The sequence below is a fragment of the Oncorhynchus clarkii genome, chromosome 21, assembly GCF_045791955.1.
Source record: "Oncorhynchus clarkii lewisi isolate Uvic-CL-2024 chromosome 21, UVic_Ocla_1.0, whole genome shotgun sequence".
Lineage (NCBI taxonomy): Eukaryota > Metazoa > Chordata > Actinopteri > Salmoniformes > Salmonidae > Oncorhynchus > Oncorhynchus clarkii.
The window spans coordinates 5,950,961-5,967,662 of record NC_092167.1 but is presented as its reverse complement, the minus strand read 5'-3'; the positions used below and the strand labels follow the sequence as shown (position 1 = coordinate 5,967,662).

General features: G+C 42.4%; 2 protein-coding genes across 8 annotated transcripts in view; one reads left to right on the top strand and one right to left on the bottom strand.

Moving 5' to 3' along the window:
• LOC139378421 (exocyst complex component 4-like) overlaps positions 1-9,306 on the bottom strand; it is a 247,383-nt gene extending 238,077 nt beyond the window's left edge. Inside the window, exons 1-3 of the mRNA XM_071120583.1 lie at positions 9,191-9,306; positions 6,138-6,327; positions 1,472-1,666 (exon numbers count right to left, since the gene is read on the bottom strand). Of these exons, the coding sequence (XP_070976684.1) occupies positions 1,472-1,666; positions 6,138-6,327; positions 9,191-9,270 (465 nt within the window). The 5' untranslated portion in view covers positions 9,271-9,306. The remainder of the gene's footprint in view (positions 1-1,471; positions 1,667-6,137; positions 6,328-9,190) is intronic.
• A 6,650-nt stretch (positions 9,307-15,956) lies between these two features.
• The window catches only part of LOC139378420 (MICOS complex subunit MIC19-like), a 120,280-nt gene continuing 119,534 nt past the window's right edge, over positions 15,957-16,702 (top strand). For 5 of the 7 annotated variants that reach the window (XM_071120581.1, XM_071120577.1, XM_071120576.1 and 2 more), the window contains exon 1: positions 15,957-16,181. In XM_071120581.1, the coding sequence (XP_070976682.1) occupies positions 16,101-16,181 (81 nt within the window). In that variant the 5' untranslated portion in view covers positions 15,957-16,100. The remainder of the gene's footprint in view (positions 16,182-16,702) is intronic. The other 2 variants (XM_071120580.1, XM_071120579.1) reach the window with 1 other exon arrangement.

Genomic DNA, 16,702 nt, shown 5'->3' with positions numbered 1-16,702 from the left:
CAGAGAGAAGTCAGCTGTTAGCCTGGGACCAGGCACGGTGGATAGACTCACCTTCAGATGGAGGTGTGGTTTCAGAGAGAAGTCAGCTGTTAGCCTGGGACCAGGCACGGTGGAAGATATCCTTTTCCTGCATAGCAATTTGAAGAAATCCTACTAAATAGGCCAAGTCTAAACTAATACATTAAATTGCCTAAATAAACAAGTATATTTCCTAAATAAATGAAGGAGCTCAAGTCTTGAAAATATGGGCAACTCCCTATCCCCGCTGGACTCCCTTTCATTCAGTTTCTTCTTCGCATTAGCAAAGAAGGACTCCGTGTTTCACGAACTCACATTCTATAGAGGGGCTATCACTCTTTCATTCTGTGGTAAAAGACCATTTGTTATTTAGAATTATTTATTTCTGTTTTTAGAGGGAGAGAAACCAAAAGCCCACTGTGCCAATTTTAGAAAATCGTCAGTCCAGTAATTGTGCCATTGCATTTACCCAAGTTCTCTTTCAACTCCAGGACCACCCACCTGATGTAGGACTCTAGAGCCAGACACTCTCGGACTAAAACATTCACACCTCCATTAATTTAGTAAAAGATAGTCAATTTGTGCCACAGTTTAGACTTAACTCCCTCTTGTGATATTGTGGTGCAATGACAGAATGACACACTTTACCACAATCTGCCATGTTTAAAAGAAGAATGTTTAAAGGAAGAACCACTACATACATAACAGTTAATATATTTAGCCCAGATGTGAGTGATTTTCCTAAATACTGTCACCAACTTCCATCAACCTGACCACACCATGTAAAAAGTGCTTTAATGTAGATTTTAGGTTTGCAGCCCCCACGAAGGACTGAGAGTGGGAGACAAAGAGACAGAAGGTCTTCAGGGCCCTCAGGGGGCCAGACATCCCTCGTCCTCCCTCTCAAATCTGCCTGTTCTGGAGCAGAGATGAACTGACTAGGCCCTAATTACCTGAGTTTGGAAGAAGAGTGTAGGAGTGAGTGGAGGAAGAAGGGAAAGGAGAGACCACAGAGTTGTACAAGCCATTTCGTGCTTTGGCCCCCGCTGAGCGCGCCACAAAACCCACATCAAAGTCAACCCACACACCTGTGGTGGCCCCTGGGCCGCTTTGATGAAGCTTACCGGCTGGAAGGGAGATGTACAATTGGGTCGTGTTCATTAGGCACCAAATGGAAGAAAACTGAGAGTCCAGCCAATTAGCTGAAATGCCAGTCCATTTCTGTAGCCAAGGAGGACAGCAATCACGTAATATGGTAGTCAAGTGTCAGGTCAACGTCGGGTATTCAAAATCTAGCTGGATGTCTGGATTGCCATATCCCAGTGTTAATCATACGAACCCCATTCTCTCGCACGCACGCCCCACCATGGCCCCAAACTTAACACACTTTCATACAAACCTTACCACATCCTCACCTACCACCCCACCTCCACACGAATTCTCACTTACTCACCAGCATGTCGGTGGCGTGCAGGTAGTGCTTGCTGGCCATGCAGGCCTCCAGTCTCTGTGGGACCTGCTTGATACTCTCGATCTCGTCCAGCAGGTTGAGGACGTGTTTGTGCTCGATGCCTTCGATCCACAGCTTCCTCAGTTCATCCCTCTTGCAGTGGAGCAGCATCTTACAGGACAGCAGGTTCTCCTTCACCTGGGATACAATGGGACATCGCACAAGTCAGACACCAGGGTGTTCATCAGGCGATAAAGGGAAAAAGACGGACAGAAACAGGGACAGAGTAGTTGGACTGTTGTAAAACATTTTGCTTCGGTGTGCATTAATGAATCAACCCCACCCCCAGGGTCAGACAGGTGAGGCTCCAGGGTTGTGTTCATTAGGCACCAAACTAAAGAAAGTTGACTGAAACAGGGAGGGACTACTAATCAATAAGAAACAATCCTTTTCATCTCTGCTGTAAAGCGTTTTCTGTTGTGTGCCCTAATGAACATGACCCATGGGTCCGTTCAGAGACAAGAGAGGCAAGTGTTTAGAAAGTTCAGATAGAAATGTATTGCGCAGAACAGACATGATTATTTGTCAGGTAGAAAAGGGAGTTATGTCAGCTCTATTCATTACATTTCGATCTGGAACGTTCTGAATAGTTTCAGGGACACATGAACACTCTCCTTTCAGTTTCAAAGCTCAGTATCCCGCCTGAATCATTGGGCACTTAACGTGGCACAAAAGCACCATCACACACAAGTCTTTGGAAACCTTTCTAGGTTCTCTTTGTAACAGTCTCATATACAGTTGAAGTCAGAAGTTTACATACACCTCAGCCAAATACATTTAAACTCAGTTTTTCACAATTCCTGACATTTAATCCTAGTAAAAATTCCCTGTTTTAGGTCAGTTAAGATCACCACTTTATTTTAAGAATGTGAAATGTCAATAATAGTAGAGAGAATTATTTATTTCAGCTTTTATTTCTGTCATCACATTCCCAGTGGGTCAGAAGTTTACATACAGTACACTCAATTAGGCATTGCCTTTAAATGGTTTAACTTGGGTCAAACGTTTTGGGAGGCCTTCCACAACCTTCCCACAATAAGTTGGGTGAATTTTGGCCCATTCCTCCTGACAGAGCGGGTGTAACTGAGTCAGGCCTTTTCAGTTCTGCCCACACATTTTCTATAGGATTGAGGTCAGGGCTTTGTGATGGCCACTCCAATACCTTGACTTTGTTGTCCTTAAGCCATTTTGTCACAACTTTGGAAGTATGCTTGGGGTCATTGACCATTTGGAAGACCCATTTGCGACCAAGCTTTAACTTCCTGACTGATGTCTTGAGATGTTGCCTCAATATATCCACATAATTTTCCTCCCTCATGATACCATCTCCTTTGTGAAGTGCACCAGTCCCTCCTGCAGCAAAGCACCCCCACAACATGATGCTGCCACCCATGTACTTCACGGTTGGGATGGTGTTCTTCAGCTTGCAAGCATCCCCCTTTTTCCTCCAAACATAACAATGGTCATTATGGCCAAACAGTTCTATTTTTGTTTCATCAGACCAGAGGGCATTTCTCCAAAAAGTACAATCTTTGTCTCCATGCACAGTTGCAAACCGCAGTCTGGATTTTTTATGCTGGATTTGGAGCAGTGGCTTCTTCTTTGCCGAGCGGCCTTTCAGGTTATGTCGATATAGGACTCGTTTTACTGTGGATATGGATACTTTTGTACCGGTTTCCTCCAGCATCTTCACAAGTTCCTTTGCTGCTGTTCTGGGATTGATTTGCCCTTTTCGCACCAAAGTACGTTCATCTCTAGGAGACAGAACGTTTGTCCTTCCTGAGCGGTATGACGGCTAAGTGGTCCCATGGTGTTTATACTTTCATACTATCGTTTGTACAGATGAAAGTGGTACTTTCAGGCATTTGGAAATTGCTGCCAAGGATGAACCAGACTTGAGGTCTACAATTTATTTTAGACCCGTGTTCCTGAGGGTCTTGGCTGATTTCTTTTGATTTTCCCATGATGTCAAGCAACGAGGCACTGAGTTTGAAGTAAAGGCCTTGAAATATATCCACAGGTACAACTCCAATTGACTCAAATTATGTCAATTAGCCTATCGGACGCTTCTAAAGCCATGACATAATTTTCTGGAATTTTCCAAGCTGTTTAAAGGTACAGTCAACTTAGTGTATGTAAACTTCTGACCCACTGGAATTGTGATACAGTGAATTATGAGTGAAATAATATGTCTGTAAAAAATTGTTGGAAAAATTACTTGTGTCATGAACAAAGTAGATGTCTTAACAGACTTGCCAAAACTATAGTTTGTTAACAAGAAATGTGTGGAGTGATTGAAAAACTAGTTTTAATGACTCCAACCTAAGTGTATGTAAACTAGGGTGCACCTCAGCCACGCACAAGGTACTAAACGATATCATAATCGCCATCGATAAAAGACAGTACTGTGCAGTCATCTTCATCAACCTGGCCAAGGCTTTCAACTCTGTCAATCACCGTATCCTTATCGGTAGACTCAACAACCTTGGTTTCTCAAATGACTGCCTCGCCTGGTTCACCAACTACTTCTCAGACAGAGTTCAGTGAGTCAAATTCGAGGTCTTGTTGTCCAGACCTCTGACAGTCTCTATGGGGGTACCACAGGGTTCAATTCTCGGGCCGACTCTTTTCTCTGTATATATCAACGATGTCGCTCTAGCGGATGATTCCCTGATCCACCTCTATGCAGACGACACCATTCTGTATACATCTGGCCCTTCTTTGGACACTGTGTTAACTAACCTCCAAACGAGCTTCAATGCCATTCAACACTGCTTCCGTAGCCTCCAACTGCTCTTAAACACTAGTAAAAACACAAATGCATGCTTTTCAACCGTTTGCTGCCCGCTCCCGCCCGCCTGACTAGCATCACTACTGGACGGTTCTGACCTAGAATATATGGACAACTACAAATACCTAGGTGGCTGGCTAGACTGTAAACTCTCCTTCCAGACTCACATTAAGCATCTTCAATCCAAAATTAAATCTAGAATCAGCTTCCTATTTCGCAACAAATCCTCCATCACTCATGCTGCCAAACATACCCTTGTAAAACTGACCATCCTACCGATCCTCGACTTCGGCGATGTCATTTACAAAATAGCTTCCAATACTCTACTCAGCAAACTAGATGCAGTCCATCACAGTGCCATCCGTTTTGTCACCAAAGCCCCTTTTTCAACCCACCACTGCGACCTGTATGCTCTAGTCGGCTGGCTCTCGCTACATATTCGTCGCCAGACGCAGCTCCTCCTCATCTCAGCTCACTGGTCACGATAACAACACCCACCCGAAGCACGCGCTCCAGCAGGTAAATCTCACTGGTTGTCCCCAAAGCCAACACCTCCTTTAGCCGCCTTTCCTTCCAGTTCTCTGCTGCCAATGACTGGAACGAATTGCAAAAATCGCTGAAGCTGGAGACTTATATTTGCGTCACTAACTTTAAACATCAGCTATCTGAGCAGCTAACCAAAACGCTGCAGCTGTACATAAATAGCCCACACAACCTACCTACCTCAGCCCCATATTGTTTTTATTTACTTTTCCACACCAGTATTTCTACTTGCACATCATCATCTGCTCATCTATCACTCCAGTGTTCATTTGCTAAACTGTCATTACTTCGCTACTAAGGCCTATTCATTGCCTTACCTCCTCACGCCATTTGCACACACTGTATATAGACTTTCTTTTTTTCTATTGTGTTATTGACTGCACGCTTGTTAATTCCATGTGTAAATCTGTGTTGTTGTTTGTGTCGCACTGCTTTGCTTTATCTTGGCCAGGTCGCAGTTGTAAATGAGACTTTGTTCTAAACTAGCTTACCTGGTTAAATAAAAAAATAAAAACTGTACATCCAGACACACAGCCTGGAGAGATGGGAATGACATCATGATGACTCCTTGCTGTCCCCAGTCCACCTGACTGTGCTGCTGCTCCAGTTTCAACTATTCTGCCTTATTATTATTCGACCATGCTGGTCATTTATGAACATTTGAACATCTTGACCATGTTTTGTTATAATCTCCACCCGGCACAGCCAGAAGAGGACTGGCCACTCCACATAGCCTGGTTCCTCTCTAGGTTTCTTCCTAGGTTTTGGCCTTTCTAGGGAGTTTTTCCTAGCCACCGTGCTTCTACACCTGCATTGCTTGCTGTTTGGGATTTTAGGCTGGGTTTCTGTACAGCACTTTGAGATATCAGCTGATGTACAAAGGGCTATATAAATAAATTTGATTTGATTTGATCACGCTGTTGTGGTACACTAGCGGGCTATCCCAGAGGCTCTAACAGTGACGCAGGTGTCAGAGCGAGCACGCACGCACATGCACACACGCACACACACACACACACACAATAAATCAGCCAGGCCCTTACACTGCCTGCTGCTAATGTCCTTGATGTACAACTCCCTGGGACCATCACTCTGCCTTCACACTGTTATTCACAGACCATGCACATGTTCTGAATGTTTTGTTCCAAATATTTTTGCGGGAAAGGGCTCGTAAAGTAAGCATTTCACAGTAAAGTCTACAATTGATGTATTTGGCACATCAGGTGACAAATTCAATTGGATTTGATTTGAAACATTGTGCTTGTTCCCTCTCACCCCTTTGATCTTGTTACGGGAGCTGGTGATTCTCTCGGTGATGCTCTGGTAGGTGCGGATGGCGGTGGTCAGCTCAGCGTAGTGTTGGACGATCTGCTCATCCAGGTCCCGGTCGCACTTCTCAAACGCCTCCTCCAGGCGGCCCTTCTCCGTCTCTCTGTCCTGCTTGTCATCGCTGCTGGACAGGGTCCTACACAGACACAGGCCAATGCTCATCAATTGTCTGTCAAGGTGTCACCTTGTGGTCCTTTTCGTAATCTTGTGTAGGCCTAACTTCTAGTTAATCATTTTTTCCTCATCACTAGATCTGGGTAAAATACAGGCAGCTAGTAGCCTAGCGGTTAGAGTGTTGGGTCAGTAAGCGAGAGGTCACTAGTTCAAATTCCTGAGCTGACAAGATGAAAAATATGATGATGTGCCCTTGAGCAAGGCACTTAACCCTAATTTCTCCAGGGTCGCCGTTGATGTTCCTGAGATTCGTAGTGTACGTGTTCCTGAGAGTCGTAGTGTAGTGTACGTGTTCCTGAGAGTCGTAGTGTAGTGTACGTGTTCCTGAGAGTCGTAGTGTACGTGTTCCTGAGAGTCGTAGTGTAGTTTACGTGTTCCTGAGAGTTGTAGTGTAGTGTACGTGTTTCTGAGAGTCGTAGTGTAGGTGTTTCTGAGAGTCGTAGTGTAGTGTACGTGTTCCTGAGAGTCGTAGTGTAGTGTACGTGTTCCTGAGAGTCGTAGTGTAGTGTACGTGTTCCTGAGAGTCGTAGTGTAGTGTACGTGTTCCTGAGAGTCGTAGTGTAGTGTACGTGTTCCTGAGAGTCGTAGTGTAGTGTACGTGTTCCTGAGAGTCGTAGTGTAGTGTACGTGTTCCTGAGTCGTAGTGTAGTGTACGTGTTCCTGAGAGTCGTAGTGTAGTGTACGTGTTCCTGAGAGTCGTAGTGTAGTGTACGTGTTCCTGAGAGTCGTAGTGTAGTGTACGTGTTCCTGAGAGTCGTAGTGTACGTGTTCCTGAGAGTCGTAGTGTAGTGTACGTGTTCCTGAGAGTCGTAGTGTTCCTGAGAGTCGTAGTGTACGTGTTCCTGAGAGTCGTAGTGTACGTGTTCCTGAGAGTCGTAGTGTACGTGTTCCTGAGAGTCGTAGTGTACGTGTTCCTGAAGGTCATAGTGTACGTGTTCCTGAGAGTCGTAGTGTTCCTGAGAGTCGTAGTGTACGTGTTCCTGAGAGTCGTAGTGTACGTGTTCCTGAAGGTCATAGTGTACGTGTTCCTGAGAGTCGTAGTGTTCCTGAAGGTCATAGTGTACGTGTTCCTGAGAGTTGTAGTGTACGTGCTCCTGAGAGTCGTAGTGTAGTGTATGTGTTCCTGAGAGTCGTAGTGTACGTGTTCCTGAGAGTCGTATGAATATGAATTATGGGTTCATAATATTTTGCAGCGTAAAACACTCAAACGTTGGAGTCAAATTAATATGAAGAAAAAAATGTAATAAAATCAACATCCCAAACAGGCTCAGAAACCACACTGTGTTCCGACTCTCAGGAACACAATAGTGTTGGTCATTTTGGCTCTGAATGTTGGATTTTGGCAGAGATTTTGTTGCAGATATTTGATTAATGTTTAGGAATTGATGAAAGGGCCAGTCTTACATAATAAACGGGCTGGATCTGGCTGATGGGCGACCAGTTGAATAGCCATGTCCTAAAGTAAAGAATGATCATACAAAATTGGCGTAACATAAAAGTGCCAGGTTTTATATCCTGAAAACCATGCCAGTTTTGTATGTCACAGACCCAGGGGAGGGATGGGACAATGTTGAGTAACAGACTTGACAACACTTGTTTTTGCCCTGTATTTCATCAAACTCCAAACCACACATAAAATAAGGGGAGAGGTAAAAGTCTCCCTCAAGAGCTCATTAAAGCCTCTTCGCTCTTCACACACAGCTGAAAGCTGGAAGGGGGAGAAGATTCTCAACGGCATCCCCCTAGAGTGGCTTGAGATGCCTACTTGACACAAGTCAGAGCTGAAACACAAAGCAAGTGATCTTATCCATTCTCTGTTAATGTAATATAACTAGTTATTTCCCTATAACTAGTTATTTCCCATGCCGTCATGTCCAACCTAACTAGTTGACATACTTCATATAACCTCACCTAAACTTAGCAAACCTGAATCCTTAGCTCTGACATGCACCATCACCCTTGACTAATTCAAACACTAGACTGACAGTAGCCTAGTCCCTTTTAGAATCCGAAAGTGGCATGGGGTAACCATGGTAACAGTCTGGCGTTTTAGGCAAGCAGTAGCCATAAGTAAAGGTACATAAGAAAGTGCGTGCAGAATAGGATTTTGCCTCAAAGTGCTGCACCCTCGCCCCATGCACACTGACATCTGTCAAACCCAGTAGACAGCTCCGTTTAATCTAGAGAAAAAAGGGGTAAAGAGAGCTACTCTACTAAATTACTGCAATGGCTACTTTAAATGGCGTGGAAACACACAGTAAACGACATGTCATGACATAAACGACACTGTTCAAGCTAAGGCCAACCCATGATGATCAATGCACCCTGTCAGCGAAGGGCAGCAAAGCAGGCAATAAATGGGTGCTGATGCTGAATAACAAGTATGCATTGGATATTTCGTTTTAGTTAGCTAATAAGTTATCTTGTCTCTGTACCAAGTCGCGAGATTGTTGTATGAGCAGGGGAGGTCAGCTGTCAAAAGCGTGACAGCTAGCTAACTTTCAGCTAGCTAGCAAGTGGCTTCTTCCTCACACTTTCCTTGTGACTATTGAAGAAGAGTGTTATTTGACTCACAATGATGATAAACACTGCTAAATTATGCGAACAGGTCGCGATGACAAACATTAGCTAGCGTAGCTGACTAACATTTCCTCAAAACTCGCTTGACATAAAACTAGCTAGCTAACAGATAGGAAGCTAACAACAGGAAGGATGTTTCTCCTTGTCCACGACCTGAAATGACAGGCCTAGTTAATGAAAACAGTAGTGCCCACTGGCGTATTATGTCGATAGGATAATTCAACCGTCAATTTGAGTGAGCTTACCTTATAACGGAGATAAGTAAGCCTGAAGGGTCTTTGCTTTTGCTAACAGCACTCCGGTATCTCCCTGTATCAGCTGCCATTTTTCCAGCTACTGCACCCAAACAGAATGACAACCTACCAATGAGAGACGAGGAAAATTGTTCCAACTTCGGTAGTGTGGCTGAGAAAGCTGGGAGTTGTAGTCCAAAATCTGTCTAGACTTGTTGATATTGTTCTTAGTAGTTTTTTTTCATTCAAATCCTGTGTGCTTACAAAACGCCCATTGGCGATTTTAGCATGTAAATCTTGGTGGGGCAAACAAAAAACAAAAATGTTAGATGCATGCCATGAAAGCCACATTACTACATTAATTGCACTATAACTGTGACAAACTGTTAGGGCCTACATAAAGCTGTCCCAACAGCAGAGCGTTCTTTTCAGCACCACGGAGTGAATCCTGACCACTGATACACCTGGCTATCAGCGTAGCCTTGTCTGGCAGCGGAAAAATTAATTCAGCCTCATTTACTGCCTTTAAAAAAACGTTGCTGACATGGCTGACTTGCTTAAACAAATGTGGTTTCTAATGACAATTGAGATGTACAAACTATGGCATAAGGGGATGGCAAGCGGATAATAGGCAATCTGTAATTTCGATTAAGACATTAATGAGAGAGCTAGGACGAATGTAGTCAACATAACAATTTGTTTAGCACTTTTGAAATTGAAATGTACAGTGACAGAATCCAGAACATGGGCAGTGTTCTCCCTGTACACCAAGACAAAATCGTAGGATAAATAAACAGGGCATATTAGCAGACAATGAAAGCTCTTAAAATATTCAATGATTACATTTCTCTAAAACCGGCTATAGGCTTCATGTGCACCACCAAGTCAGAACAGTAGGCTCAGTTATGAGGGGCAAAGGGACCAAATTATTAGGGTGAGGCACATGGGCTTACTTTCTTAGCTACAGTATACATATCTCCCTGGAATATTACATAATTTATGCAGCAGCATACAAGACATTTTTGGACTCACCTTGTTCTGCTGTACTCACTTGAACAGGAAGGTGGCCTTTCTTGTGGGCAAATTTTGTCATCAAGCTTTGTCATCAAAGTATGGCATTCTCTGGATTTTTTGGTGTTTTCAAGGCAAGTGGGAACTCGGAAAAAAACAAGGTCGAATCTTGACGTGAGTGATCTTCAGGTTGGAGCTCTAGAAAGAGGCCAAGTTCCTGACATGGAATTCTGAGTTGGATGATCGTTCAAATCGTATTTTCCCAGTCGGAGATCGTTTTATTCCGAGTTCCCAGTTGTCTTGATGTCCCTGAAGTCTGACATTTCCCAGTTCCGAATTCTCAGTTGTATAGAACGCGGCAGAAGTCATGCTGGATGGACAGCATGGCCAATGTATTCAACCTTTTCTGGCCCATGGAGTTGAATGTTAATCCTTTTAAGCTTGGAAAAGAGACCCTTAAACCCAGACTTGGACCACATACCCACTCCACTCAATAGCAGGCTAGTTATGGCTTTGCAACACTTGCAGTTAGTCACTGATTCCTTCCAAATCACTCATTGTTGAATTTGCGATTTCCAACTTGTTGTGTAATGTTTATGTCCAATGGCAGAGGATCACCGATACATTTTATTGATCATTTCTCTTCATATGACAAGGATTGAAAAGGATTTGCCAGTACATTGTCAACGTGATTCATGATGATGACTGCTTGTCTAGCTTTCTAGCTAAGATTTTGAAACTATGATGTTGACAAGATATAACGTCATTTTATCTGTGGCCAATGACCTTGAGGCTTCTTGGATGGGCACTTCTAATGTAACTCTATGGCAGCACCCAAGGGACTTGAATTTTCTAGCTCTCCCCGTAGATTTTGTGGTGATGTAGTGTCCCCATGAGTGACAGAACACTGAGCCAATCACGGCGCAACTAGAGAACATGACCAACTCCTATGCTCTGTATTTTCCGCTGGCTGCCCCACCACCACAGAAAGCACTGAGCTCGGCTGAAACACCTGCATTTTGGAGCCGCCTTCCTCAAGAAAGCAAAAAAGAGACCATGTTTGTATGCAGCTTTATTTTTTACATTGTTTGCAAACTGATATGTGACACATATTAATGCCAAAATATAATGCAAAACAGGCAACAATTATTGCATGTTTTTTATGTTAAACATGTGGGGCTCAAATGACGGGTCACCACTGAAAACACCACTTCCATACTAATCATTGTATGTTGCATTTATCATACTACTGTTCTATTGCAAATGTCTTTCATTGGTGTGCTTGTTTCTGCAAGAACACTTCTGATATCCCACAAGAACCCTTCTGTTGTGTTGCATACTTCTTATCGTGCTTGCTTCAGCAAGAACACTACTGATATCTTGCAAAATGTCTTGAAGAAAATCTAAATGCAATTACAGTAAAAGTACTGAAGCACACCCTTTGATTTCCAGTCTAGCCCTCACGGTAGGCTACAGTGAAAGAGAGAGCCAGGGGGACAGAAAAGGGAAGAGAGAGATAACGTGCGCATGCATGCGTGAGCATGTGCGCGAGCGTGAGAGAGAGATTGTGTGAGTGTGTATTAATGGCTTTCTGTTTTTAGGACATATAGCTCCGCGTTTTCCAGAACTGCTCCTCTGTATCTCTGACAATCTCGAAACAAACCGAATGGGAGAAGGCATTGATTTTGGTGGGGAAGGGGTCGATCCAACAGGCCCAGTGCTGATTGATGTGCCTGTGGACAGCAGAGATAACATTGTGGGAGATCTTGGCGTTCCCTCCAAAATAGAAACAATCACTGTGTCATGCAGGGCCACTTTCTCTTTGATGGGCGCATGCTTTTAACTTCCTTGGGCCAAGTTCAATTTCAAGTTCTTATCACCCTCCCCTCCCTGCAGCCAATGTCCCATTTTACGTGTCTCGGGCTAATCTACTGCCCTCTCTCCAATGACATGGCACCAAGGTCATTTGTCAGCAGATTCTGTAGATGTACACTAAATGATTGCTGTGTGACTGTCATCTGTAGTTGTAAAGGACAACAGCAGTGAGTCTGGCTCCTGTTATTTCTGTATATTAACGTCTCACTGCTGTTAAAACTGGTGCATTTTTGGACAGTTCAGGGTTTAAGAATGATCATTTTGTGTGATATTGCATTTAATATTTTAAACCAGTTTTCAGTTCTGAGTCCCCTCATTTCAGATTAAGGAGGAGGCACAGTAGCTGCAAATTGTATTTAAACTCACTAATACAGTACAGGTGAAAGGCGTGAAAAAAATAGTTTTGTAATATCTCAATTCAATGTTTTCCCACACCACCTACAACTATCACTTCTGGAGACAATGTGTGAGATGTAGGTGTAGGATCACCCTGTTGCAGGATAACTTGTAGTGTATTTAAAAGGCTTCTGAAGTTTGTAATTTCCACTTTGAAATTTCTGTCTTGATTCTCCCTAATGAAAAATGTCAGTTAATTATAATCTGGTTAGGCGAGGTGCTGGCTAGTGGAGTATAGACAGCCAAGCTGTCTACTGTCTATACCCTGATGAAGACAGCTTGGCTGTCAAAACGTTAGTATTACATTATTGCATGTGAACTCCAAGAGTGTGTGGCTCTCCTTTTGTTTTTCATTAATCATAATTCACATTTCCTGTTCCTGCAGGATTATTTTCCTGCTGTAGCACACTGGCTCAAATGAAGATCCTCCATCTGTATCTGTTTGTATAGAGGAGTAAAATGTTGTTTCCAAGGTAACAGCATATGTGTGCGTATTACATAGCTGACCGTAGAATAGACAATGGGACTGTTTTTCTTTCTGTCACATCATTTCAATGTAAATCTGGTTATGTTCATTTTTAAATTAGGTTTAATCATCCACACACACAGCAAATAGGCCAGTGATACCTACAGTAGTGTAGATTTTTCAGTGTACCATTTCTAGTGTTGATTCAGGAGTTAAATTAGCTCTGTAAGTGTTCAATTGACACTCATTGGTGGAAATAAAGAACCCTAATATTGGTGTTAATAACCGCTGGCACGTTCAGCAGGATGCAACATTTTGTAACTTTCAGATAGAAATATGCTATGTAGAACAAACATGCCTCTCTTGACATGTAGGATAGGAAATCACGTCAGCTCTATTTATGGCATTTCTATCTGCAATGTTCAACAATGTTTGGCAACTGACCATGGACCTGAGTTGAACCAAAACCACACCCATCAATGTAATATTTCCCAGCATGCTCTATTGCAGGTTGATTTTTTGAATTGTTTGTTTCAATATGTATGTTTTTGCATGTACATTGATTGACATGTGTTTTTCTAAACTAATCCAATCTGTTACTTGGATTTATTGCACCCGTTATTTAAATGGTTGTTCCAGTTTAGATTCTTTAGGTAGTCTCATCCCAAACTCTGGCAGGATTCCAATAGGAATTACAAATATGACTTGCAGGCCTGATGTGGCCTGTAAAACCATGAGTTTCAGCCCACTGTATTAGGGTAAAACTAGGCCCTCAAAATAAAGCATATTGTATTGTCTTTAAGAATTGTATTTCAATAATAACATATTCGCTTAGGATCTCACTTGGTGAATGCCATAGGACTGAAAATGCAACAACCATGTCCCTGTCACTTACACATTCAGTCTTGGGTGGTAACTCTACAATTCACTTGAAAGGCAAGGCACACTGGGAAATATGCAAATAAGGCTTTACACTAAGAAGAGTGTTAATTTAACACTTAAAATTGTGGACCCGTATAGACACTGGAACAGTGTTAAATTGAACACCTTCAGTGTTGATTTAACACTGGAGAATTTACTGTGCACCAACCCCCCAACTGTACAACATTCCAGAAGAAAATCCCCACTTTCACCACAAGGACTGTAAGTAACCCAACCATGTATATCATTGCATCAGCAATACAGATAACTATACTGTTAATCCTCTTTATAATGAAGTTCTCACAAGGCTACATATAGGATCATAGTTGCAGTCAGTTGTTCAATCCAATCTACATACAATATGTCTCTTGGATGTCTACCCATGTGCCCCCAAGGGCATTGCTGCCCAGGGTAACTGTTTATTATGTTTATTATGTAATATGTTCACACAAAGCCACTGTCTGGAGATAATATAAATGTAAACAGGGGAAATGTTTCTCCCACTGTTGGCTTCATTAAAAACATTTAAAAATGTATTATCCAGAGAAATAGAAACACATGGGTTGCTCTGTGTGTGTATGTGTGTGTGTTTGGTTTTACCATCTTTGTGGAGACCAGAGGTCCTCACAAGGATAATAAAAACAAGGGATGTTCAGACAAGTGGCGATATTTCACTGGTCCACACAAGGAAAAATACTATTTTAGGGGTTAGGGTTCCAATTAGGGTTAGAATTAGAGTTAGGGGGTAAGTTTAGGGTGACGGGGTGACGGGTTAGGGTTAGAATAAGAGTTAGGGGTTAGGTTTAGAGTAAGGTATGAAGGGTTAGGGTTAGGTGTGAAGGGTTAGGGTCAGGGTTAGGGGTGACTGGTTAGGGTTAGAATCAGAGTTAGGGGTTAGGTTTAGGGTTAGGGTTAGGTGTGAAGGGTTAGGGTTAGGTGACGAGTTAGGGTTAGGGTTAGAATCAGAGTTAGGGGTTAGGTTTGGGATTAAGTGGGAAGGGTTAGGGTTAGGGTTAGGTGTGAAGGGTTAGGGTTAGGTGACGGGTTAGGGTTAGGGTTAGAATCAGAGTTAGGGGTTAGGTTTAGGGTTAGGTGTGAAGGGTTAGGGTTAGGTGACGGGTTAGGGTTAGGGGTTAGGGAAAATAGGATTTTGAATGGGAATCAATTGTTTTGTCCCAACAGGAACAGTAAAACAAATGTGTGTGAGTGTGTGTGTGTGTCTGCCTCTAGATCACACAGCTGTGAAAGGTTGTGCTTTGCTTCTGTCTCCTTAACAAAAATAAAAAACTGATTTAATAAACAAAAAGGTCTGCGGAAATGTTATCCCCTATTTTTTCACTATCGGTTTAATACCCGACAAAACCATATGCTCCAAAGATTCTAAAAACGTTACTACGAACCCACATATGCACCGATTGCCTTGCTGCGCTCTCATTGAAAGCTATATGCATAGGCCTAGTAGTCTATATGGAATTCACCTCTGTGTTTTGCTATGAAGCTGAGCGATGGAGAAATGTTACCAGTGTCAAATTCAAAGATGGACCTAGATTATAGGTGCAAGGACTGATTGTCCATGCATCATTGACAGTTTTCAACATATTTTAAATTTGTACATTGTTTGTTTACAAAGATTGAAATGACAACAAAAACATAGACAGTTTAATAAAATAACCTTAGCTTGGGTTTGATGGGGTTTGATAGAGTTTTAGCTGATGAACCTATTTATGCCTTTATTTTTCCCAAAATCATTAGGCCAATTGAAATGACCATTGAACAGCAGGGAATATGACAGATAGTCCAAACTCCTCTGTCTTTTGAAAGTATAATCCAAACTGATTAACAATTGTATGGTTTTAAAGACCTAATATGTATATATATATATATATATATATAGCTAACTATAAAGTGTTGTATTTATTTTGAGTGGTTTACATCATGTCTTCTTTCTTCTCCCCACCAATATTCTATTTATTTGTTGGTTAATGTGTATGCATACACAATTGAAAGTGATCCTTTTGGCTCTTAAAATATTCCCCAACCAATGGACATCTCTGTTGCACAAGACGTATTCTCACCTCCAATAAACGCAGCCTTTACTGGACAGCTGGCATGCTACGGAAGTGTTTCTATGCGTGCGGCCCTGTAGCTCCCTGTCCCCGGTGTGCGACTTGACAATTTTGGCTAAAAACAGGTGGATGACAACAATTTCCATTGCATGCAGTTAGGTATTACTTTCGCTGATTGTAGTCAGAGATGGGAGCGAACAATAGCAGGCGCCGCGTCTCCTTTGAGTCGGATGAAAATGACAACATCACAGTTGTGAAGGGCATAAGGGTGAGTACTGAAAGGATGACAACAATGAGGTACTGCATAACCAAATGCTGCTCGGAAGTATTGAAACGCGTTAAAAATGATAGGAACGACTGACTGCATTATTATATCCTTATTACCAAACAAATAGGCAATGCTATGCCAGAGTAACGTTTGTTATGGTAGCTAGGCTAGCTAACTTGCTGTCAGTTTGACACCAGCTTATGCAATGGCCTCGCGTTGTCTAAATTATGAATGACTGGATACAGCTAGACCTAGTTCTTAGTAATGACGACATTTAGTTTATAATAGATAATACTTGTATTTTATGACCTTGTAATTAACATTAGTTTAGTCCATGTTGCACCATTAAATCCATGTCATGCAAAACACGTGTCGTGAATTTTCTGTCTGACGTGTAAGCTGATAAGTGTTTAACTGTTGTAATGGACCCTGCGTGCCAATTGAAGTTAAATATAGGTTGAGAGGCTTTAGTTTAGTTTCAAGTAAAGACTAGTTGGCACGAAAATGCCTATTGTGATGCA